The 17749-nt window shown below is 43.0% G+C and overlaps 1 protein-coding gene across 1 annotated transcript in view; it reads right to left on the reverse strand.

Annotated features, from left to right (window-relative positions):
* Positions 1 to 17749, reverse strand: part of MTMR2 (myotubularin related protein 2) — a 70195-nt gene that overhangs the window by 12316 nt on the left and 40130 nt on the right. Inside the window, exons 4-9 of the mRNA XM_054385642.1 lie at positions 16028 to 16122; positions 15737 to 15847; positions 13542 to 13643; positions 12817 to 12900; positions 4884 to 5033; positions 3904 to 4092 (exon numbers count right to left, since the gene is read on the reverse strand). Coding sequence (XP_054241617.1) covers positions 3904 to 4092; positions 4884 to 5033; positions 12817 to 12900; positions 13542 to 13643; positions 15737 to 15847; positions 16028 to 16122 — 731 coding nt within the window. The remainder of the gene's footprint in view (positions 1 to 3903; positions 4093 to 4883; positions 5034 to 12816; positions 12901 to 13541; positions 13644 to 15736; positions 15848 to 16027; positions 16123 to 17749) is intronic.

A 17749-nucleotide genomic window follows, 5' to 3' on the forward strand; every position in this document is an offset into this window, starting at 1 on the left:
CAAGCTGGTTTCGCTATCAAGCGAGACAAGGTGAAAGGACCTGCCAGAGAAATCCAGTTTCTGGGAGTGCGGTGGCAAGATGGTCGCCGTCACATCCCAATGGATGTGATAAACAGAGTCTCCACCATGGCAAATCCCATCAACAAGAAAGAAACTCTGCGTTTCTTAGGCATAGTGGGATTTTGGAGACTGCACATTCCTGGATACAGTCAGATTGTGAAACCTCTCTATGATGTGACTCGAAAGAGAAACCGTTTCCAATGGGGTCCTGAGCAACAAGCAGCCTTTGACCAGATCAAGCGAGAGGTAGTCCAAGCGATGGGTCTGGGACCTGTCCGAACTGGTCCAGACATTAAGAACATTCTGTACACGGCCGCGAGTGACAATGGTCCAACCTGGTGCTTATGGCAAAGAGCTCCAGGGGAGACACGAGGACGTCCTCTTGGTTTCTGGGGTCGTGGCTACAGAGGCTCAGAGGCAAACTACACTCCAACAGAGAAAGAGATTTTAGCTGCTTATGAAGGAGTGAAAGCTGCTTCTGAAGTGATTGGAACTGAGTCACAACTTCTTCTAGCTCCTAGATTGCCAGTTCTGAATTGGATGTTCAAAGGCAAAGGTTCTTCACCACATCATGCAACAGATGCTACCTGGTCTAAGTGGATGGCTCTGATAACACAGAGAGCTCGAATGGGAAATCTCGAAAGGCCTGGTTTGGTGGAGGTGATCACAAACTGGCCAGAAGGCACAAGCTGTGCTAAACCTCCAGAGGAGAGAGTAGCTCGTGCAGAGGAAGCTCCTCCTTACAGTGATCTGTCTGATGATGAAAAGAGATATGCTTTGTTCACAGACGGTTCCTGTCGTCTTGTTGGGAACAAGCGGAGATGGAAATCTGCAGTGTGGAGTCCAACGCGCAGAGTTGCAGAAGCGAGAGATGGAGAAGGAGAATCCAGTCAATTTGCAGAGGTAAAAGCTGTCCAGCTAGCTCTTAACATAGCTGAACGTGAGAGATGGCCAAAGCTTTATCTCTACACCGACTCGTGGATGGTAGCCAATGCCTTGTGGGGTTGGCTGAAAGACTGGAAGAAGAATGGCTGGCAGAGGAAAGGAAAGCCCATCTGGGCTGCAGATCTGTGGCAAGACATTGCTGCTCGCATTGAGAGAATCCCAGTGAAAGTGAGACACATCGATGCTCACATTCCTAAGAGCAAAGCTACTGAAGAACAACAACACAACCATCAGGCAGATCTAGCTGCAAGAGTTTCCCAGGTGGACACAAACTCTGATCCTGATCCTGATCTTGACTGGAAACACCGAGGTGAGCTGTTCTTAGCTCGGTGGGCCCATGACTCGTCAGGACATCAAGGCAGAGATGCAACCTACCGATGGGCTCGTGACAGATCCATTGACATTTCCATGGATGCTATCACACAAGTCATCCATGACTGTGACATTTGTGCTGCTATTAAGCAGGCAAAGCGGATCAAGCCCTTGTGGTACGGTGACCGATGGTCCAAGTACAAGTATGGTGAAGCCTGGCAGATTGACTACATCACTCTACCTCGTTCTCCATCTGGTAAGCAGTATGTGCTGACTATGGTAGAGGCAAGCACTGGATGGCTGGAAACTTATCCAGTTCCTCATGCAACTGCACGTAACACCATTCTTGGTCTGGAAAGACAAATCCTGTGGAGACACGGAACTCCAGAGAGGATTGAGTCGGACAATGGAACTCATTTCAAGAACAATCTTGTGAAAAACTGGGCCAAAGAGCACGGCATCGAGTGGATATTCCACATTCCCTACTATGCACCAGCTGCAGGGAAGATCGAACGCTACAACGGTTTGCTGAAAACCACTCTCAAAGCCATGGGGGGTGGATCTTTGAAAAACTGGGAGAAACATTTAGCACAAGCAACCTGGTTGGTGAATAGTAGAGGTTCAGTGAATCGAGCTGGACCTGCCCAATCAGATTTGTTGCGAAAGGAAGAAGGTGATAGAGTTCCTGTTATCAGAGAAAAGAATCTGTTAGGCAAAACTGTTTGGGTATTTTCTCCTTCAGGAGAGGCCAAACCTGTCCGAGGGGTGGTTTCTGCTGAAGGTCCTGGTCACACCTATTGGGTGATGCAAGAAAATGGTGAAATTCAGTGTATTCCACAAAGAAATCTAACTTTGGCTGAGAGAGGTTAAATTCAGAGTGTTGCGCAGATACAGCATCGCGCCCAAGAGGAGAGTTCATGAGATCTACAGTGCACGAACCCTGAGAGCCCTGAGTCACCTGAGAGTCCCTGTTCCTTCCTTCGCTCCATCTGTGAGGAAACAAGCTGTTTGCTGTTCTTCCTGTGATTTGACTCTTTTGAATCATCTACATCTGAAATAGCCGGAATGGACTATGATCTTTATTCACCTATTGTTGTAGATATTATTTTAGATTAGATAAATGATAGTAGCAGCCAATGGAATTGTTTAGAAGGGGTGGACTGTGATGGTTTGAAACTGTCTTTTTAATTTTTCCTTGCAAAGTTCAGAACAGAGAAAGTGAAAGAATGTAAATAAGTCACTATTGGGTGTAAGAAAGCAAAATAACGATTGTTCTAAACACTTCCATTGGATAGATAGAAATGTTTAAGAACTATTACCCAAAACAAAGTAGGCATTTGGCACATTCTGCGTTCGGCAGTGGGGGCAGTTGCTGGGCTGTCTGGCTGCTGTTTCTTCTTCTCTTCTGGCTGAAGATAACACACTGACCTTGGCAGCTAAGTTAACAGCTTTCTGCTTAACTAACTCTGCTTCTCTGTCCAGGGGGGTCTGGGGGGGAAGCTCCTGGGAGAGGGAGGCCCCTTTGGGAGGGTCCCCTTGGGGGGAAGCAAAGGGAGATCGATTGTGCTTTTTCTGTTGATTGTATATATTTGTGAATGTCGTGAATTTTGTATATTTGTACATATTCATTGCATTTCATTGTAGATTTTAGACTCTGCTTGTAAATACAGCTTTTCATTTGCTTCCAGACTGAGCTAGCCTGGTTATTGTTGGTGGGGGGGGAATTTCAGCTCACACCAACACAAGCTCCCCCTCTCCTACGAGGAAAGGCTGAGAGTTTGAGTTTCGGCCTGCAGGAGAGAAGGCTTTGGGGAGACCTTATTGTGGCCTTTCAGTACTTAAAGGATGTCTGTAAAAAGGTTGGGATCAAACTTTTTAGCAGGGCTTGTTGCAACAGGAGAAGGGGTATTGTTCTAAACTGAAAGCAGGTAGATTTAGACTAGATAAAAGGGAGACATCTTTTACAATAAGGGTGGTAAAAACTAACACAGGTTGCCCAGAGTGGTGGTAATGCCCCACCCCTGGCAACATTCAAGGTTAGGTTGGACAGGGTTCTGAGCAACCTCATCTAGTTGCAGATGTCCCTGCTTACTGCATGGGGGTTGAACTAGATGACCTTTAAAGGTCTCTTCCAGCCCAAATTATTCTATGTTTCCATAATGTCAGGGAGAACACAGCAACATTCTTAAACATAAAAGATCTTCATCTTGTATTTTTAAATTAAAGATCATGATGCATAATTTTTGCAAGTCCTGAGTATCCCCTGCTCCCATCAGGGTTAACAGGGACAGGTGCTGTTGGAGGAAGCATTCTTTCCACCATGGGAAGTTAAAAAAGGTGCTAGTTTGACCTCAAAATGACCTTGATTTCCCACCCTCCCCATTGTAGATTAATCCAAATGGACCTTCAGGAGTCACTTTACAGGTACCAGTGGAGGTGTAGAAGTCTCTCCAGAGAATTAGATCACTGCATATGATTCCCTTCACAGCAGAAAACCTTGTGATCTTCAGGAATAATTTGAAATGGCGGTGGGAAGTATGTTTTAAATTATTAGATTCACAGCTTTAGACAGAAGAAGTACCTGACCTTATTTGCTACAGCATTCACACTAGGCCTTGCATCAAATATAAAGATTTTATGGGACTGAGCATTAGAATCCATGATGGCTTGAAGGTACTTTTCATCTTCCTTACTTCGCTTGCCACTCACTCCCACCATTGGCTGACTACAGCGAGTGATCGTTGCTTGACTTTCTGGGTGAATCCATGACAACACCTTCAAAAACAATGAGAAAAATGAAGGTAAAATGGGATTCTTTAAACAATGCATTGGCCTGCTCTGGGATCTCGCCATGTATTAATTGGTTTCAGAAGGCTGGATTCTATTAAATCACGATTGAATGAAAGAACTCTTCTGTCCTTACTCATTCAATTTGGTGACATTCTCAAAGTGTGAACAAGCAAGAGGTGACTGAATAAGTTTAAGTCTGACTTTTAAGCATGATGCAGACTGTTTCCTCACTGTTGTGTGAGTCACAAACACCTTCTCGCTCTGCAGTCATTGGACTGTGGCTTACTCTGTATTACACCACATAAAAGTTAAGTACTTTAGGAAGAGATTTAATTTTCTATAGACTCAAGAAGTAAACCACCACATTTTCTGTTACTGCTGAAAGAATCATCATAACAATGTGTTTTGATTTAATTTCATTTATGTATGCTTATCAAGAGCATCACTAAGGATTTATCTTCAAAGTCAGAGCAGGCCAGAAGACTGTAAACAACCAAATGGGGCTGCTTTGCGTTTCCCAAGAAACAGACTGAGATTTGCTCTGGGTTGTGCCAAGCCATCTTATCTTCTCATTTTAGTTTAGTCTACACCTCTCATGCAACAGTAGTTCCAGCAGATAATTTTGCTTTCTAACTTCTCAAATGTGTTGCAGCCTTTTATTATCTACTGACCATTTATTTGCTCCCTGGAACATACTCAGCCCGATCTTGGTATTATTTATTGCCCAAAGGTATGTAACAAAACCATATCAAAGTGGCTTCTTTTGTCACACTCACTGGTATGCGTCCTCTTGATCTGAAAGATGCTACTTTCTTTAATTCTTCATCAGGAATGCTTACAGGCACAGCTAAAATGGCAGGGTATGTATCACACAGCTCATAGCGCTCATTAATCTTGGTCAGCCTCCAGCTTTCATTGGGAATTCCCTGAGGAGAAAACAATAGCAGGTTAGTAAATGAGTTGCTCTGAGACTTCAGCACAGTCAAATCCCCAGACCTGAAATTCAAGGCAACTTTTGTTAATGAAGGACAATTTAGAGCTGAAGCCTGAGACTGCATTATCTTGGTAACTTGCATGTCATGCCTTTTCTCAGAGAGGTAGGTGCCTTGCTAAGGTCACTGAAAACAAGGCAAAATAAAAGACTGCAGGCAAGCCCACCTATGGTAAAAGAACAGTGGAGACTACAGATATAGCAACACAGCTGATGTCCCTGAGAGCATCTTTAACATACCCCCTAGTCTCATCCTGGTGCTTACAGGACAGCTAGGAGCAGGACAGGTGACCCATAGCCCTCACTCCTCTTTTGGCACTTAGCTCAAATGTGGTTGGTGGAAACGAAGGATGGAAATTGGAGCTGGGGAAGAGAGAAGTTTTGGGCCCCGTTCAGTGTTTGTGGCACAGCAATCCCTAAAACCACCAAAAACTAATAATTTTATGTTTCTGTCTGGATGACTGCATGTGATCTGGACAGCGATGTACAACTCCCATGTTCCTCTCACACTAGGCTCTCTAGTTGTACTAGTCTGACTTGAGCTGGAAGAGCAGGGAATCTGTATTCATCATCATGCTCAGCGTGCCCTGATGGGGAAGCAACTCAACAGCTTCCTAAGTGATAACCTCCAAATAATACCTGAAGCACAATGAGAATGATCCTGACAACCCACAGACTTGGTCTGGCTGATGCTGAGTTAACAGATCAAAATGTTGTGGCTGCTATTGCACGCCTGCAAGGAGAGATTAAAACAAATGCTTGCTGCAACAGGGGCAAGCTCTAACACAAAGCATCTCTGTGGGGAAGACATCTACTACAGTGAACATGTCCAGACTTAAGCACAGAATCTGTTTTGGAGGAACATCAGCTCCTAAAACAATACATCCTTCTGTTCCAATAAACAGTACTTCATTTTAAGGAGGGTGATGGGATACTGATTATCACTGTCATGGCTCCCACAGGAAATTAATGACAAATCCAACACAAGTCAGACGAGCTGTGGTAATTACAGCTGACCCACACAGACTGCAGCCAGTTCCCCATCGCAGTGGTGAGTCATACTGTCAAAACAGGTCATACTTGGAAATATGAGGAGAGGATAGATCCTCTGTCTAATACCAGTCACACCCTGCTTGCAAACCACCCTTGGTCCTAGGGCCCACCCTGAGAAGGAAATGCTACTACAAGTAATCGGCAGAGCTGCCAGGATCACACGTACCCCAAAATCCTAAAAGAAAGCTATTTTTGATGCTGCCTGAAGCCAAAGAAATTGCAGAAACGAGCAAGCAAATAGTGTATATACACAGTTCAAACTTACTAATGAGCTAAACATACTCAGAGGTCTACCTGCTGTATACAGCAAGAATGGACACTCCTGGGTCTACCAGCTCTGCTGTCAACCCTGTGACAAGAAAGATATGCACGGCCTGAAATGTGTCCAGAGAAGCACCACGCGGATGATCAGAGGGCTGGAGCACCTCTCCTACAAAGACAGGCTGAGAAAGTTCAGGTTGTTCAGTCTGGAGAGGAGAAGACTCCAAGGAGACCTTATTGTGGCCTATGAGAAAGCTGGTGAGGGACTTTTTAGGGTGTTGGGTAGCGATAGGACTAGGGGGAATGGATCCAAGCTAGAGGAGGGTAGATTCAGATTAGATGTTAGGAAGAAGTTCTTCACCGTGAGGGTGGTGAGACACTGGAACAGGTTGCCCTGGGAGGTGGTGCAAGCCCCATTCCTGGATGTTTTAAGGCCAGGCTGGATGTGGCTCTGAGCAACCTGATCTAGTGTGAGGTGTCCCTGCCCATGGCAGGGGGGCTGGAACTAGATGGTCCTTGAGGTCCTTTCCAACCCTGACAATTCTGTGATTCTGTGAAAACTACAAGAGTGTGCCGGCACACTCTTGTCAAGGAAAATGGGAGCTAAGAAGCAGTTACACGGAAGAAAAGCTCCTTGTTGTTCTACTCTGCAACTCTACCAGTGCTCATGGAGAAGATCAAGCAGTCACCAGCACTGTTAAGCTTTCACTTCAGTGTCAGGCAGAATGGCCTCAGCACACACTGCTTGGTCCAGAACACACACCTCCAAAGCTCAATGTCTTTCAGCTGCCACCCTGGCAAATTTGAATGAAATCTTTTCTCTGCAATAGCTCAGACCACGAATATCCATGACAAGCCCTCAGAGAAAGAAAAGATGCTGTGTGTCAGCATTCAGGTTTCCTCTGAATCATGGGGAATCTCTGCTTTGCCCTGGCACAGGAGCCTCGAATCACAGCATCGCCCAAGGTGACTTTCCCTAAGGATTTGACATAAATGAAATAAGCAAAGTGTCCTAGAAGAGAAGCAGAATTTGCATCTTCCCAGGACATTTGCCATGATACGGTGCAGCTTCTGCATTTATTCAAGCTCCTTCGGATTTGTGTTTTCTCCAGCTGCAATCAATAGAAAAAACCAAATGTGTTATCAAGCACGTCGGTATTTCCTCATATAAGATGCATTTCACTGCTTCCTGCTAAATTCTAAGCATCCAAAACCATACTCTTGAGCCAATCCAAACTGTTACAGATGCAATTTATGAGGCCTCTGCAATCTCAGGACTGGCTCTGTGGACCTGCAGGAGGAGCTCTCACTTTGCTATCTGCTGGTGTGATTATTCCTGCTGCTAGGTGCCCACATTAGTGGCCAGCACTTTGCACCCTGACGGGTGCACAAAGTCTGAATTCTCCAGATAAACCAATGCTGCTAGGAGACCTTGATTTCAGGAGAATTCACATGTTCAGTTGATCCCAGAGAGCAGAGAAGAAGGTAAGACAGCCACATCTCTAGTCATAAATGCAATGTGCCCATAACTGTTCTCCCTGAGACCAGCTGGCACCTCATACCCATAACATTACTCATTTAACCTCAAAGCCAGGCAGTTTGTCCAAACTGCCTAGTAGGGATCCTTGGCTTGCATCAGCTTCTGAACTCTGCCCAGGTTTGGTGAGCTGACCTTGCAACCCTCCCTCTTCTCTACTCCCCAGGAGTCCGACTGTCTTTTCAGGTCCCAGCTGAACAACCATAACCTGGACTGCAAAGGACACTGCAAAGCCATGCCAAAGAGCTGTGTACAAATCTGTAGAAACACAAGAAACATAAAAATGCAGATAGAGAAAAAGGATTGTTGAGATGAGGATTATTGGTAGCTCAAGGTGTTAAGAGGGAAAACGACACCGTGAAATGGTATAAAATCCAAAAGGAAAAACTGCAATTTTAGTAGGCAATCATTGAGTGAAGGCCAACAGCTGGGTCATGTGCGTGCTGATGAAGATGCCAACAACAATCCAACTGACAGAGATGAAGAGGCTGATTCTCCTCCTCTCACTGGTGCCTGCCTGTCCAGGAAACTCTCCTCAGATGCCTTCTCTAAGGCAACGAGTACTAATGCTCAGGCTAGTAGCTGATTAAATCTCAGCTATCCTTTTTTATATGTTACACAGTAAATAATTGCTACACACTCTCAACCTGCATACATCTTGCTGGAGGAGTATCTTTGTGCATGGCTAAAGATGCTCAACCACACTCAGTCCAAAGAGGAACCGTAACAGCCTGGACTGAAGCTATGCTTGAAACTTACAGTGGAAGTGCCCCAACACTTGAGAACACTCCTTAAGACTGTATCATCTAACCATAGGGACACAGCCTTTGTGCCATCTCCATACACAAACCAGACTTGGTTTCCCTCTGGATAGTCATTCATGCCTTACTTTAATGGCCTGGACTCAGTTATCATATGACAGAGTTTCTTCATTTGCAGGGAAAAACTGCTGAAGACATTCAACCATGGCACTGAAACCACCAACTTGCAAAGCACATATTTAAGCTTAAGCACATGAAGGCTCTTTCACTGACAGGAAAGAAATAATTTCCTTGCTGGAATTACACACAATCACATCTGTCTGCAGGATCCAGTAATCCAATTCTGAGCTTAGCCACACAGGTACACCCTGAGCTGCAGCAGGCAAGGCAGGGAAACTTCTTAGTGCAGGGCCTTTCCCAAACTTGGTTTGAACCAAGAGATATCAAGAGATTGAACACATTAGCTGACGTACATCCCTACACTGACACAGGATACAGATGCCAGAGCCATGCTGGTCCCTCCACTGTGTACTCAGCCCAAGTTAGCCTGCTTATTGTTGGTGGGGGGGGATTTCAGCTCTCACACTGTTACAGCTCACTTGGCACAAGACAGGTGTGATTCATTTTGCAGTACAGACATACCTAGCATGAGCAGAGCTTCATTTAAACCATGAGACATTTAACAGTGCAATTCTCATTTTACTTCACTAAGTTACACCCAAAAGTCCTCTGTGCAATACTGTTCTCATGCTCTAACTTTCTCACTCTACTTGTGTACTAATACTGGGAAATTCTTTTAAAGTTGAAACAGGTCAGCTCCTCTTCTGAATTATTAATCCCTGTATGTTTTCTCTGAAAGCATCAACAACAGCCCTATACTGTGGATCCCTGGTACATATGACCAGAGCATAGGATTGGACGACCATCATTTCTGTAGGGAAACATCACAAATTTCCAGCTTCACAATCCCTTGTAATATTTTCCAAATGCTCCCCACCTTGTTAAAGAAAATGAAAGCTTTAAGTTGCTCTAAAGGCATCTCAAGGCCTTTTGGTTACAACTGAGTCTTATTCACTTTGCAATTCTGTTTTATACTCTGCCAGCCTGTGTGTAATAAAAATCAGGGAGCAATTTCAGTTTTAAATTTCATTTGCCACACGTGATTCCATTTACTTACTAAATACCAAAACACTCTGATTTCCTTTTGCTCTCTACAGGTTGTTTATTGCTCCCTATAGTTTCACACAATCACAGATTTTTAATAAGTTACATATTTCCATCTTTCCCAACAACGCTAACAAAGAAGTCAGAGGTTTACTGAATATCTTTCCTAAATGCTATAATCTCTATCATATCCACATGCTTGACACTAATCTGAAAAAAAATTACAATAAATAAATCATACCACATGCAAACTTGCCATATCTACCAATGCAGACATAGATCCTACCACAGATCCTACTCCAAAAGTCTTTTCTGGATGCCTGGTAGTTGGCTTCTACTTTTGCTCCATTCCCCTCCATCTATGTCTCTGCTCCCACTGGGAAGTGACTGACCTAGCCTAAGATACACCAAGTTAATTCTTGGCCATACTGCTGGGCTGCTTATTGCCCTAGGTCAGCTCCTCTCTCATAGATTTTAAACCAGTTCCAAAAGGTCCTGCAGACAGTACTTATGTCCTGCTTTTCTGCTTCTGATCACAATTCATATAGTCAGAGACAGGTAACCCCTTTATCTGATTTGATGATGCCAGTTTTGTCTCACTGTTAACAAATCCCTGCTGCCATTTCAGGACATAATCCTGATTTACTGGAAGATTTGTTAGTGCTTTAACAGAACCTGGCTGGATTAAGAAAAAAGGCTACAACATTCACACAGATAAATTGAACATCCATAGTTTTAAAAGCTGAAATTAAATAAACAGACTGAAATACCTAAAAGTTTTGGAGGGGACATAAAACTTCATGCTGCATGATCTACATCTTTCTAACTAAAGGGATGAAATGCTCTTCCTGGCCAGATCACAACATAAACATCTACTACAGTACAGTTTGCCTCTTCTTCAGCAGCTGGTGTTGGTCACTTTTAGAGATAAGCTACTGGAACAGATGGATTGTGTGATTTGGAATGGGAATGGCTGTAGCCCATCATGGGTAAAATTCAGATAGGCCAAGACTGCAAAAAAATCCTTGTTTGGATTCATTTTTGCAGTTACTGATCTAAGCAAATGACTGGGGGCTCCAGCATGTGGCCATTTATTTAGTTTCCTGACATAAAAGCAGCCAGGCTAAGCTTTTCCTGTCTGCTCAAAAACGATACAGAAGTGGATCATAACAAAAGAAGTACACGTTGTAGCAATGGCTCAGTTGTGACATGCTTTGCACACAACAGTGCTACCCTTGTGTGATCAGAAACTAAGATACCATGGTAAGTGTCTTTTTTTTTTTTTTTTTTTTTTTACAGAAAGGCAATGAAGAGCTGCAAACCACATACATGTAAAAATACGTGTCCTTTCACCATGCAACCAAGCTACTGCCAAGTTTAAGGTACAGCCAACAACAATATAAAAACCAGTGTTAAAGAGAAATTAGTATTCTAAAACTAGATATGACAGGATTAAGAAACAGAAATAATTTACCTCTAAATTCTCAAGGGTCACCCTTCCTTATTTCCAGGTAATGTACTTCATTTTCTTAACTGAAGCTTGGCTAGGTGAATGCTTTGCCTTTCAATAGAGATTATTTTGATAGCACAGATATTCTTTAATCTTTACTGCAGAGTTCTCAACCCTACAAAGAAGCATTTTGCCCATACAGTTTGAGCTGCAGATCCCTTTTCATAAACAAATCTTTCCTTAAAAAGACTACCAAAAAAGAGGTAAATTCTAAATGAAGCAATAATCACTGCATTATCTGGTCTTACTAGGATAAATCAACCTTAGATACAGTGAGTGTCACTGATTACAAATGGTCAGTTTGTCCCTACGAGGATTTGAGATTGTTGTGCCTCATTTCAAAACATACAGTTTTATGGAAGGAAGACAGCAGAGGTAAGATACATCTCACTTTCCATTAGCAGCCTAGAAGCCAGTGATCTATCTTAGGAAGCTATTTTAGGAAGGAACAAATCACCCCCAACAGTGAAGCACTCTCTCCCCATCTGTTAATGACAGGCCTAGATAACCAATTTAGAAGGCATGCCTAGCTTTTAGAAGACTAGAGCTAGAAAAATGAATCCTTAGGTTTTGGATGCTAGGAATCAGGTGAACATCTAGGCTAGCAGAGAGGTCTGGTTCAGTTTTGGTTTATGGGAAATGCTCAAATAAATCTTTACATTACGTGGCCTAAAATTTCTTCATCTTACAAACAAAAATTGGTTCTGTCCTGGCAGATAAAGAAATTCACTGTGTCCAACACAAACGTGTCACTAAACTGTGCTCTTTCCTCTACTTGAGAATTTTATGACAAGAAGGATTTCATTATATAAAACAAAATTCTTCCACCTTTTTCCCTAGGCAGGACCACTGAAGTTTTACCACAGTATTCCAAATTAACAGCCTGCCACTTCACAATCATGAATACCTTTGAGCAGTTTATTCTGCTCACACTACAACTCTGTTCCAAGCTATGGTTAAACACCACACTTTCTAGGTTGATCCCTATGCTGATTCCCCAAGAAAATGAAGGCATTGAAGTTTTTCTTTCCAAGTTCCTGCTTGAGACAGAAAAAAGTGGAAAGAACTACACTAATACAAGCAAGAGCTAAGGTGTCAACCTCAACAATGGGTTGCCTGTACCTGTCTGTACCTGCACAATGCATCACCTGTTCCTCACTGCCAGTAGTAGCTGATAACTAAAGCAAAGCAATAGGTTTTCCTACCAAAGCCTGAAGTCAACTCTCTGCAGCCCAAGTTACCTCCATCAGTGGATGCTACTACCTCTAAAGCTGTATGTACTGCTGTCTTCAATCACTGCAATATGGAGAACAATGTCTGAATTCAGTGAGCATGACATTTACCAGCAGGATCACACTCTACTCCATGTGCTGCACAGAGACTCACTTCTGAAGAGCAGAGAGGATGTAGAAGAGCATGGCACAATACCCACCTGTCTTCTGTACTCCCAAGTGGGGTCATACACCTTCCATCCATTTTCTGGGAAAACCTCTTTGTACTCAAATGCAAAAAGTGGCTGAAAGAAAGAAAATGTACCATTAAGAACCCACTCAGAGCCCATTTCCAGGATGTTTGATATTTCAAGTAGTAACTCATCACTGGTCCTTCTTTTTCCCCCGCTGCATTACTTTTCATTTAGGGTGTTGTGAAGACTAACATACTCGCTGTAGCAGGTAACTAGTTCAACAATGTACCCATAATCTTGTTTGTCTATTACCTAGTACTTCATGGACAAATGGAGTTTATTATTAAATAGAAAAAGAAAAGACTGCTTGGGCAAGAACACTCTTACATATTAAGAACTAGATCCTTTCAACCAGTACTTGAAGCAACAATTGCAGTGTCGCAACGCAATAGATTAACTGCATTAAGGATTTGGGGCAGTGCAGCCATCATTAGATGTCACTGTGCTTTGACTATTTTCCCTCTGTTATGAGGTGTATCAGTAAGTCATTCTCCATGCATGAAGGAATCCAGCCTCATGGTAGAAGACTCTATATGATCTAAATTCCTACACAATTCTGAAACAGATTTAAGACCCAACATTTTTCCTCCTTGAAGAAAACACACCCCATGTGAACACTGGATCAAGCAGATGGAACTCAACAAAGCAGCTTACTGCAGTTCTGTGCCCTTAGTAAAAATTAAAATACTTACCAAATTATTTGAAACTGGGAAAGCATATTTCATTAGGTTCTCAAATATGGATCGTCTAGTCCTCCCTTCTGGCTTATGGGCAAATCGCAAGTTTCGGATATCCTGGCAGAAAGAAGAAGGAAATCAAATTGCAGATTTCTGAACCACTTCAAACTCTAAATAAAATCCAAAAGCCAGCATGCAAAACAGGATCACATCACAATGGTTCTTCTAGTGCTGATTTAGTATTGTACTTTGAACAATTTTATCGCAGCTCTGGGCTTGGTTCAAGTGGTTGTCTGCAGCCTCCTTCAAAGCCCACCACAATTGTAGAGGAGCAGGAGGAGTGCATAGGTGCACCTGATTGCAGCATCTTGCCTTGACATGAAGCTCTCTACCTGCTGAAAGTCTAGGGGGAAGCCCTGCTCAGGGCTCTCTGATGGGCAGGATTTTGAGAGACAGACCTCCTAGCTCTTACTAGGCTCTCACACTGAGCTGTGCCAGAAGACAGCTGGAAGGGACTGCCTCATAAAGTACCTTCATAGAGCTACTGCACACAGGAAGCCCAAGTCTAGACAATTTGAAAAAAAAAAAACAACTAATGAATGCCATCTCCCATTAAAGCTTCCATCTCTCAAAAACACTTAGGATGTCTTGAAATTGATAACTCCTCGATTTTGCACAGCAGCAGAGTTTCCACAGAGTTCTAACCCAGGACATCCTTTCTGTACTCATCTACAAAAACAAATTCGGAAACTAAGATGCAAAGACTTTCCAGCCAAGCCTACAACTCAAACATTTGTGGAGAATAGCTTAAAAGCCACCAGAAGGAAATGAGCTATGAAAGTTCTAGTATATGAAGACAGTACATCAAGTCAGAAAATGAGATAAACAGCTGAAGAGTTAGCTTTCTCACAAAACTAAGATTAGAAAATTGGTTTCAGACAGAGAACGTTTTGAGATGCATAAACTGTATCTATACGACTCTGTTGTTACTGCAATAAACTCCTCTGCATATCCTGGGCCAAGCAGGCTGGCATATATATGAGATATATATATATATATATATATATATATATATATATATATATTTCTTATATATATATATATCTCTCATAGATATATATACACATACCTCATAGAGAGATATATATACCTCATATAGATATATATATATATACACACACACCCCTCTCATAGATATATACACACCTCATATTTTATATAGATATATACACACCTCATAAATATGTATTTGTGCTGTACAGGGCCAAGATACCCATTGTATAGTTTGTACTTGGGTTTCCCACCCAGAGAATCAACACAGTTGATCCATCCTCAAAACCTGACTGTGTGTGAAAACTTGGATATAGGTAAAATGGCAGAACTCTAGGAATCCAGATCAAAACAGCTTGCCAGCATGAGCACCCCTGCGTTAGCTAGAGAGCATCATGACTGCAATAGGACAAGGGAGCAGGAGGACAACTTGGTACAGGTTTTATCAGCTGCTCTTGACTCAGCTCACCTTGAGAGTCTTCTTACCTTCTTGGTGCCTCAAAACCACAGCAGTGACCAGAACAGGTTGAGACAAATTTTCATTTCCTCTCTACCTGCCCTTATCCAGCAGCTGGCATCTTTTCAGCTTAGAGAGGGCTATGGTAAGAGCTCTAAGCAGTCCAAGACCTACAAGGGTCAGAATCCATCTCTCTCCACATGGCCACAAAGGGACGCAAAGGGGTCATGCCATGGTGAAAAGCAGAAGTATGGATAGGACTGGGGATGGTGGCTTTATCTGCTTTGTGAGTAGATATTAAGTAGACATTAGGAGATAAACTGTGATTTTTTTTTTTTTTTAAGTTTGCATTTCCAGTGACTCCAAGGGCTTGAGAGGCACATGTGACTTCAAAGAAATGAAGGAACAGCCTTGAGGAGGACTGAAGGCTATCTGCCAGGACCTCACCTCAAAGAACAGCAGCAGGTGGACATAAGCTTATGATTTAGGGCGAAATGTGCCCCTTCTTGCAAGTGGAATACCCTGAGAACTGCATTAGTGGGATGCAGGCCTGAGTTTCCACTTTGAAGAAAAGATTATCTAGCACAGTATGTAATGTCATACTGATAGAAATGTTCTGCAGAACTTCCTATAGTACCACAGAGAAAACCTTTTTAAAACATACAGTCCCCTTCCCCTGTGTAAAACACGGATAATAGTTTACCTTGCATACAATCTCCAGCCCATACGAATTCTCACCACGACTGGAAGCACCTCCAATTTTCTCCACTCTGTTGATTACACCTAAAGATGCATCTAGGACAAAAGGAGGGTCCTGTAGACAGTTGAAATTTGTGAGTTTAAAAATGGGAGGGGGAAAAAAAATCCCCAGCTCCTGCTCCCTTATGGCTATATTCCCAAACATATCACTATGATTCACACAGAATTACTCTCAAAGAACATCTAGATCCAAAGACTGAATAGCCAACAAAAGCAGATGGTTTCAAAACCTTACCCGTTCCATGCTTTTAAAGTACAGTCTATAATTGGTAACAGTAAGTGTTCCTCTGATTGCTCCAGTGAAGGGGCAGATGTAAGTAACATCCTTAGCTTAAAAAGAGAAAAAGGAAAAGAAAAAGCTGTTATTTTCATGGTTCATTTACAGGAGTAAAATTATGGCATCAACAATGTTTAGGGGCTCTACTTTTCAGATGATGAAATGAAAACAAGCCAGATCAGGCTTCTAGTCTAGAGCTACCGTGCAGGTTTCAGTTGTGTGGAGAAGGTAAGAGTCTAGGTATAAACTGAACTCCAGGGAAGTCCCATCACTAGAATCCTATATTTGCACAGAACTTCTACCCCTGTAAAAAAGCCACTATTCAGCTGCAAACTGTTCACTCTTACTGAGCAACGGATACATAGATTTGAAGCTGACAACAACCTGCATAATTATAAGCTAAGGATTGTCCACAAGCTGGCCTGTGCCACCAAGGACAGGAGAAAGAACTTCTCCTTCATGTGACTTTTAGGATGCTTTGGTCGTTCTGCACAGCCTTGCATGTAGAGTTAGCCCTGGAATGAGGGCTCTCATGTTAAAAGCCAGTGGAACTACAGCAATTTGCATCATAGAATCAGAGAATTGGTTGGGTTGGAAAGGATCTCTTAGCCCATCGAATCCAACCATTATCTAAGTATACCAAATCTGGTGTTAAACCATGTCCCTTAGCACATCTATGCTTCTTTTAAACACTACCTGGGATGATGATTCAACCATTTCCCCAGGAAGCCTATTCTAGCATTTGATAACCCTTTTTGTCAAGTTTCTTCTAACACCCAATTTAAAACTCCACTGGCACAACTTGAGGCCGTTTCCTTTTGTCCCTTCATTTGTTACCAGGGAGAAGACATCAATACCTACCTTGCTTCAAACTCCTTTCAGGTAGCTGTAAAGAGCAAGAAGGTCTCCCCTCAGCCTCCTTTTCTCCAGAGTAATCAATCCCAGTTCCCTCAGCTGCTCCTCACAAGACTTATTCTCCATACCCTTCACTGCTTTGTTGCCTTTGTCTGGACCCGCTCCAGCACCTCACTGTCTTCCTTGCAGCGAGGGCCCCAAAACTGAACTCAGTACTGAAGGTGTGGCCTCAGCAGTGCTGAGACAGAGGGGAAGTGTAGCAGCCATGAATCTGCATAGCACCCAACTGGTGGTGATTTTAAGTCTGAAGTCAGCGATCAAGTTACTCTGCCACAATTATTTTTGAACCTGAGTGGTGGTGACTCAAAACAGTCCCCTTCTTCAAATGCCTCAAACATTTCTCACTTGTTCCAGCAAAAGGCAAGAGGTGCTGCTGGTTTTCTACAACAAACACCTTCCCTAACTGCTCTTCTGTTTTACATCAATTAAAAATGCCAACATTTAAGTCATTCCCTTCCTCCTCCACCATCCAGCAATGACCTATCACTTCTGCCATTAAAGTAGTTGGCTGTGCTGTGGCAATGGCTTACACCGTCACCAAAATCACACTCTTCCAACAGAGACACATCCTTTCAGAAGGAGACCCACTGACCAGAGTTGCCAGGTCCATGACCCTGGACCATCTTAACAACCTCCAAAACCTAACAGATCTATTTTGCAAGGGCTGAGTGAAGTAAGGAGGAGAGCACACCTCCCATCCACATGACAGCCACCACACATGAAATGTGAGACTACTGGGCTGTCAGGATGGGGACCTGAATTTCT

This window comes from Indicator indicator, chromosome 1 (assembly GCF_027791375.1).
Source record: "Indicator indicator isolate 239-I01 chromosome 1, UM_Iind_1.1, whole genome shotgun sequence".
NCBI classification, from domain to species: domain Eukaryota; kingdom Metazoa; phylum Chordata; class Aves; order Piciformes; family Indicatoridae; genus Indicator; species Indicator indicator.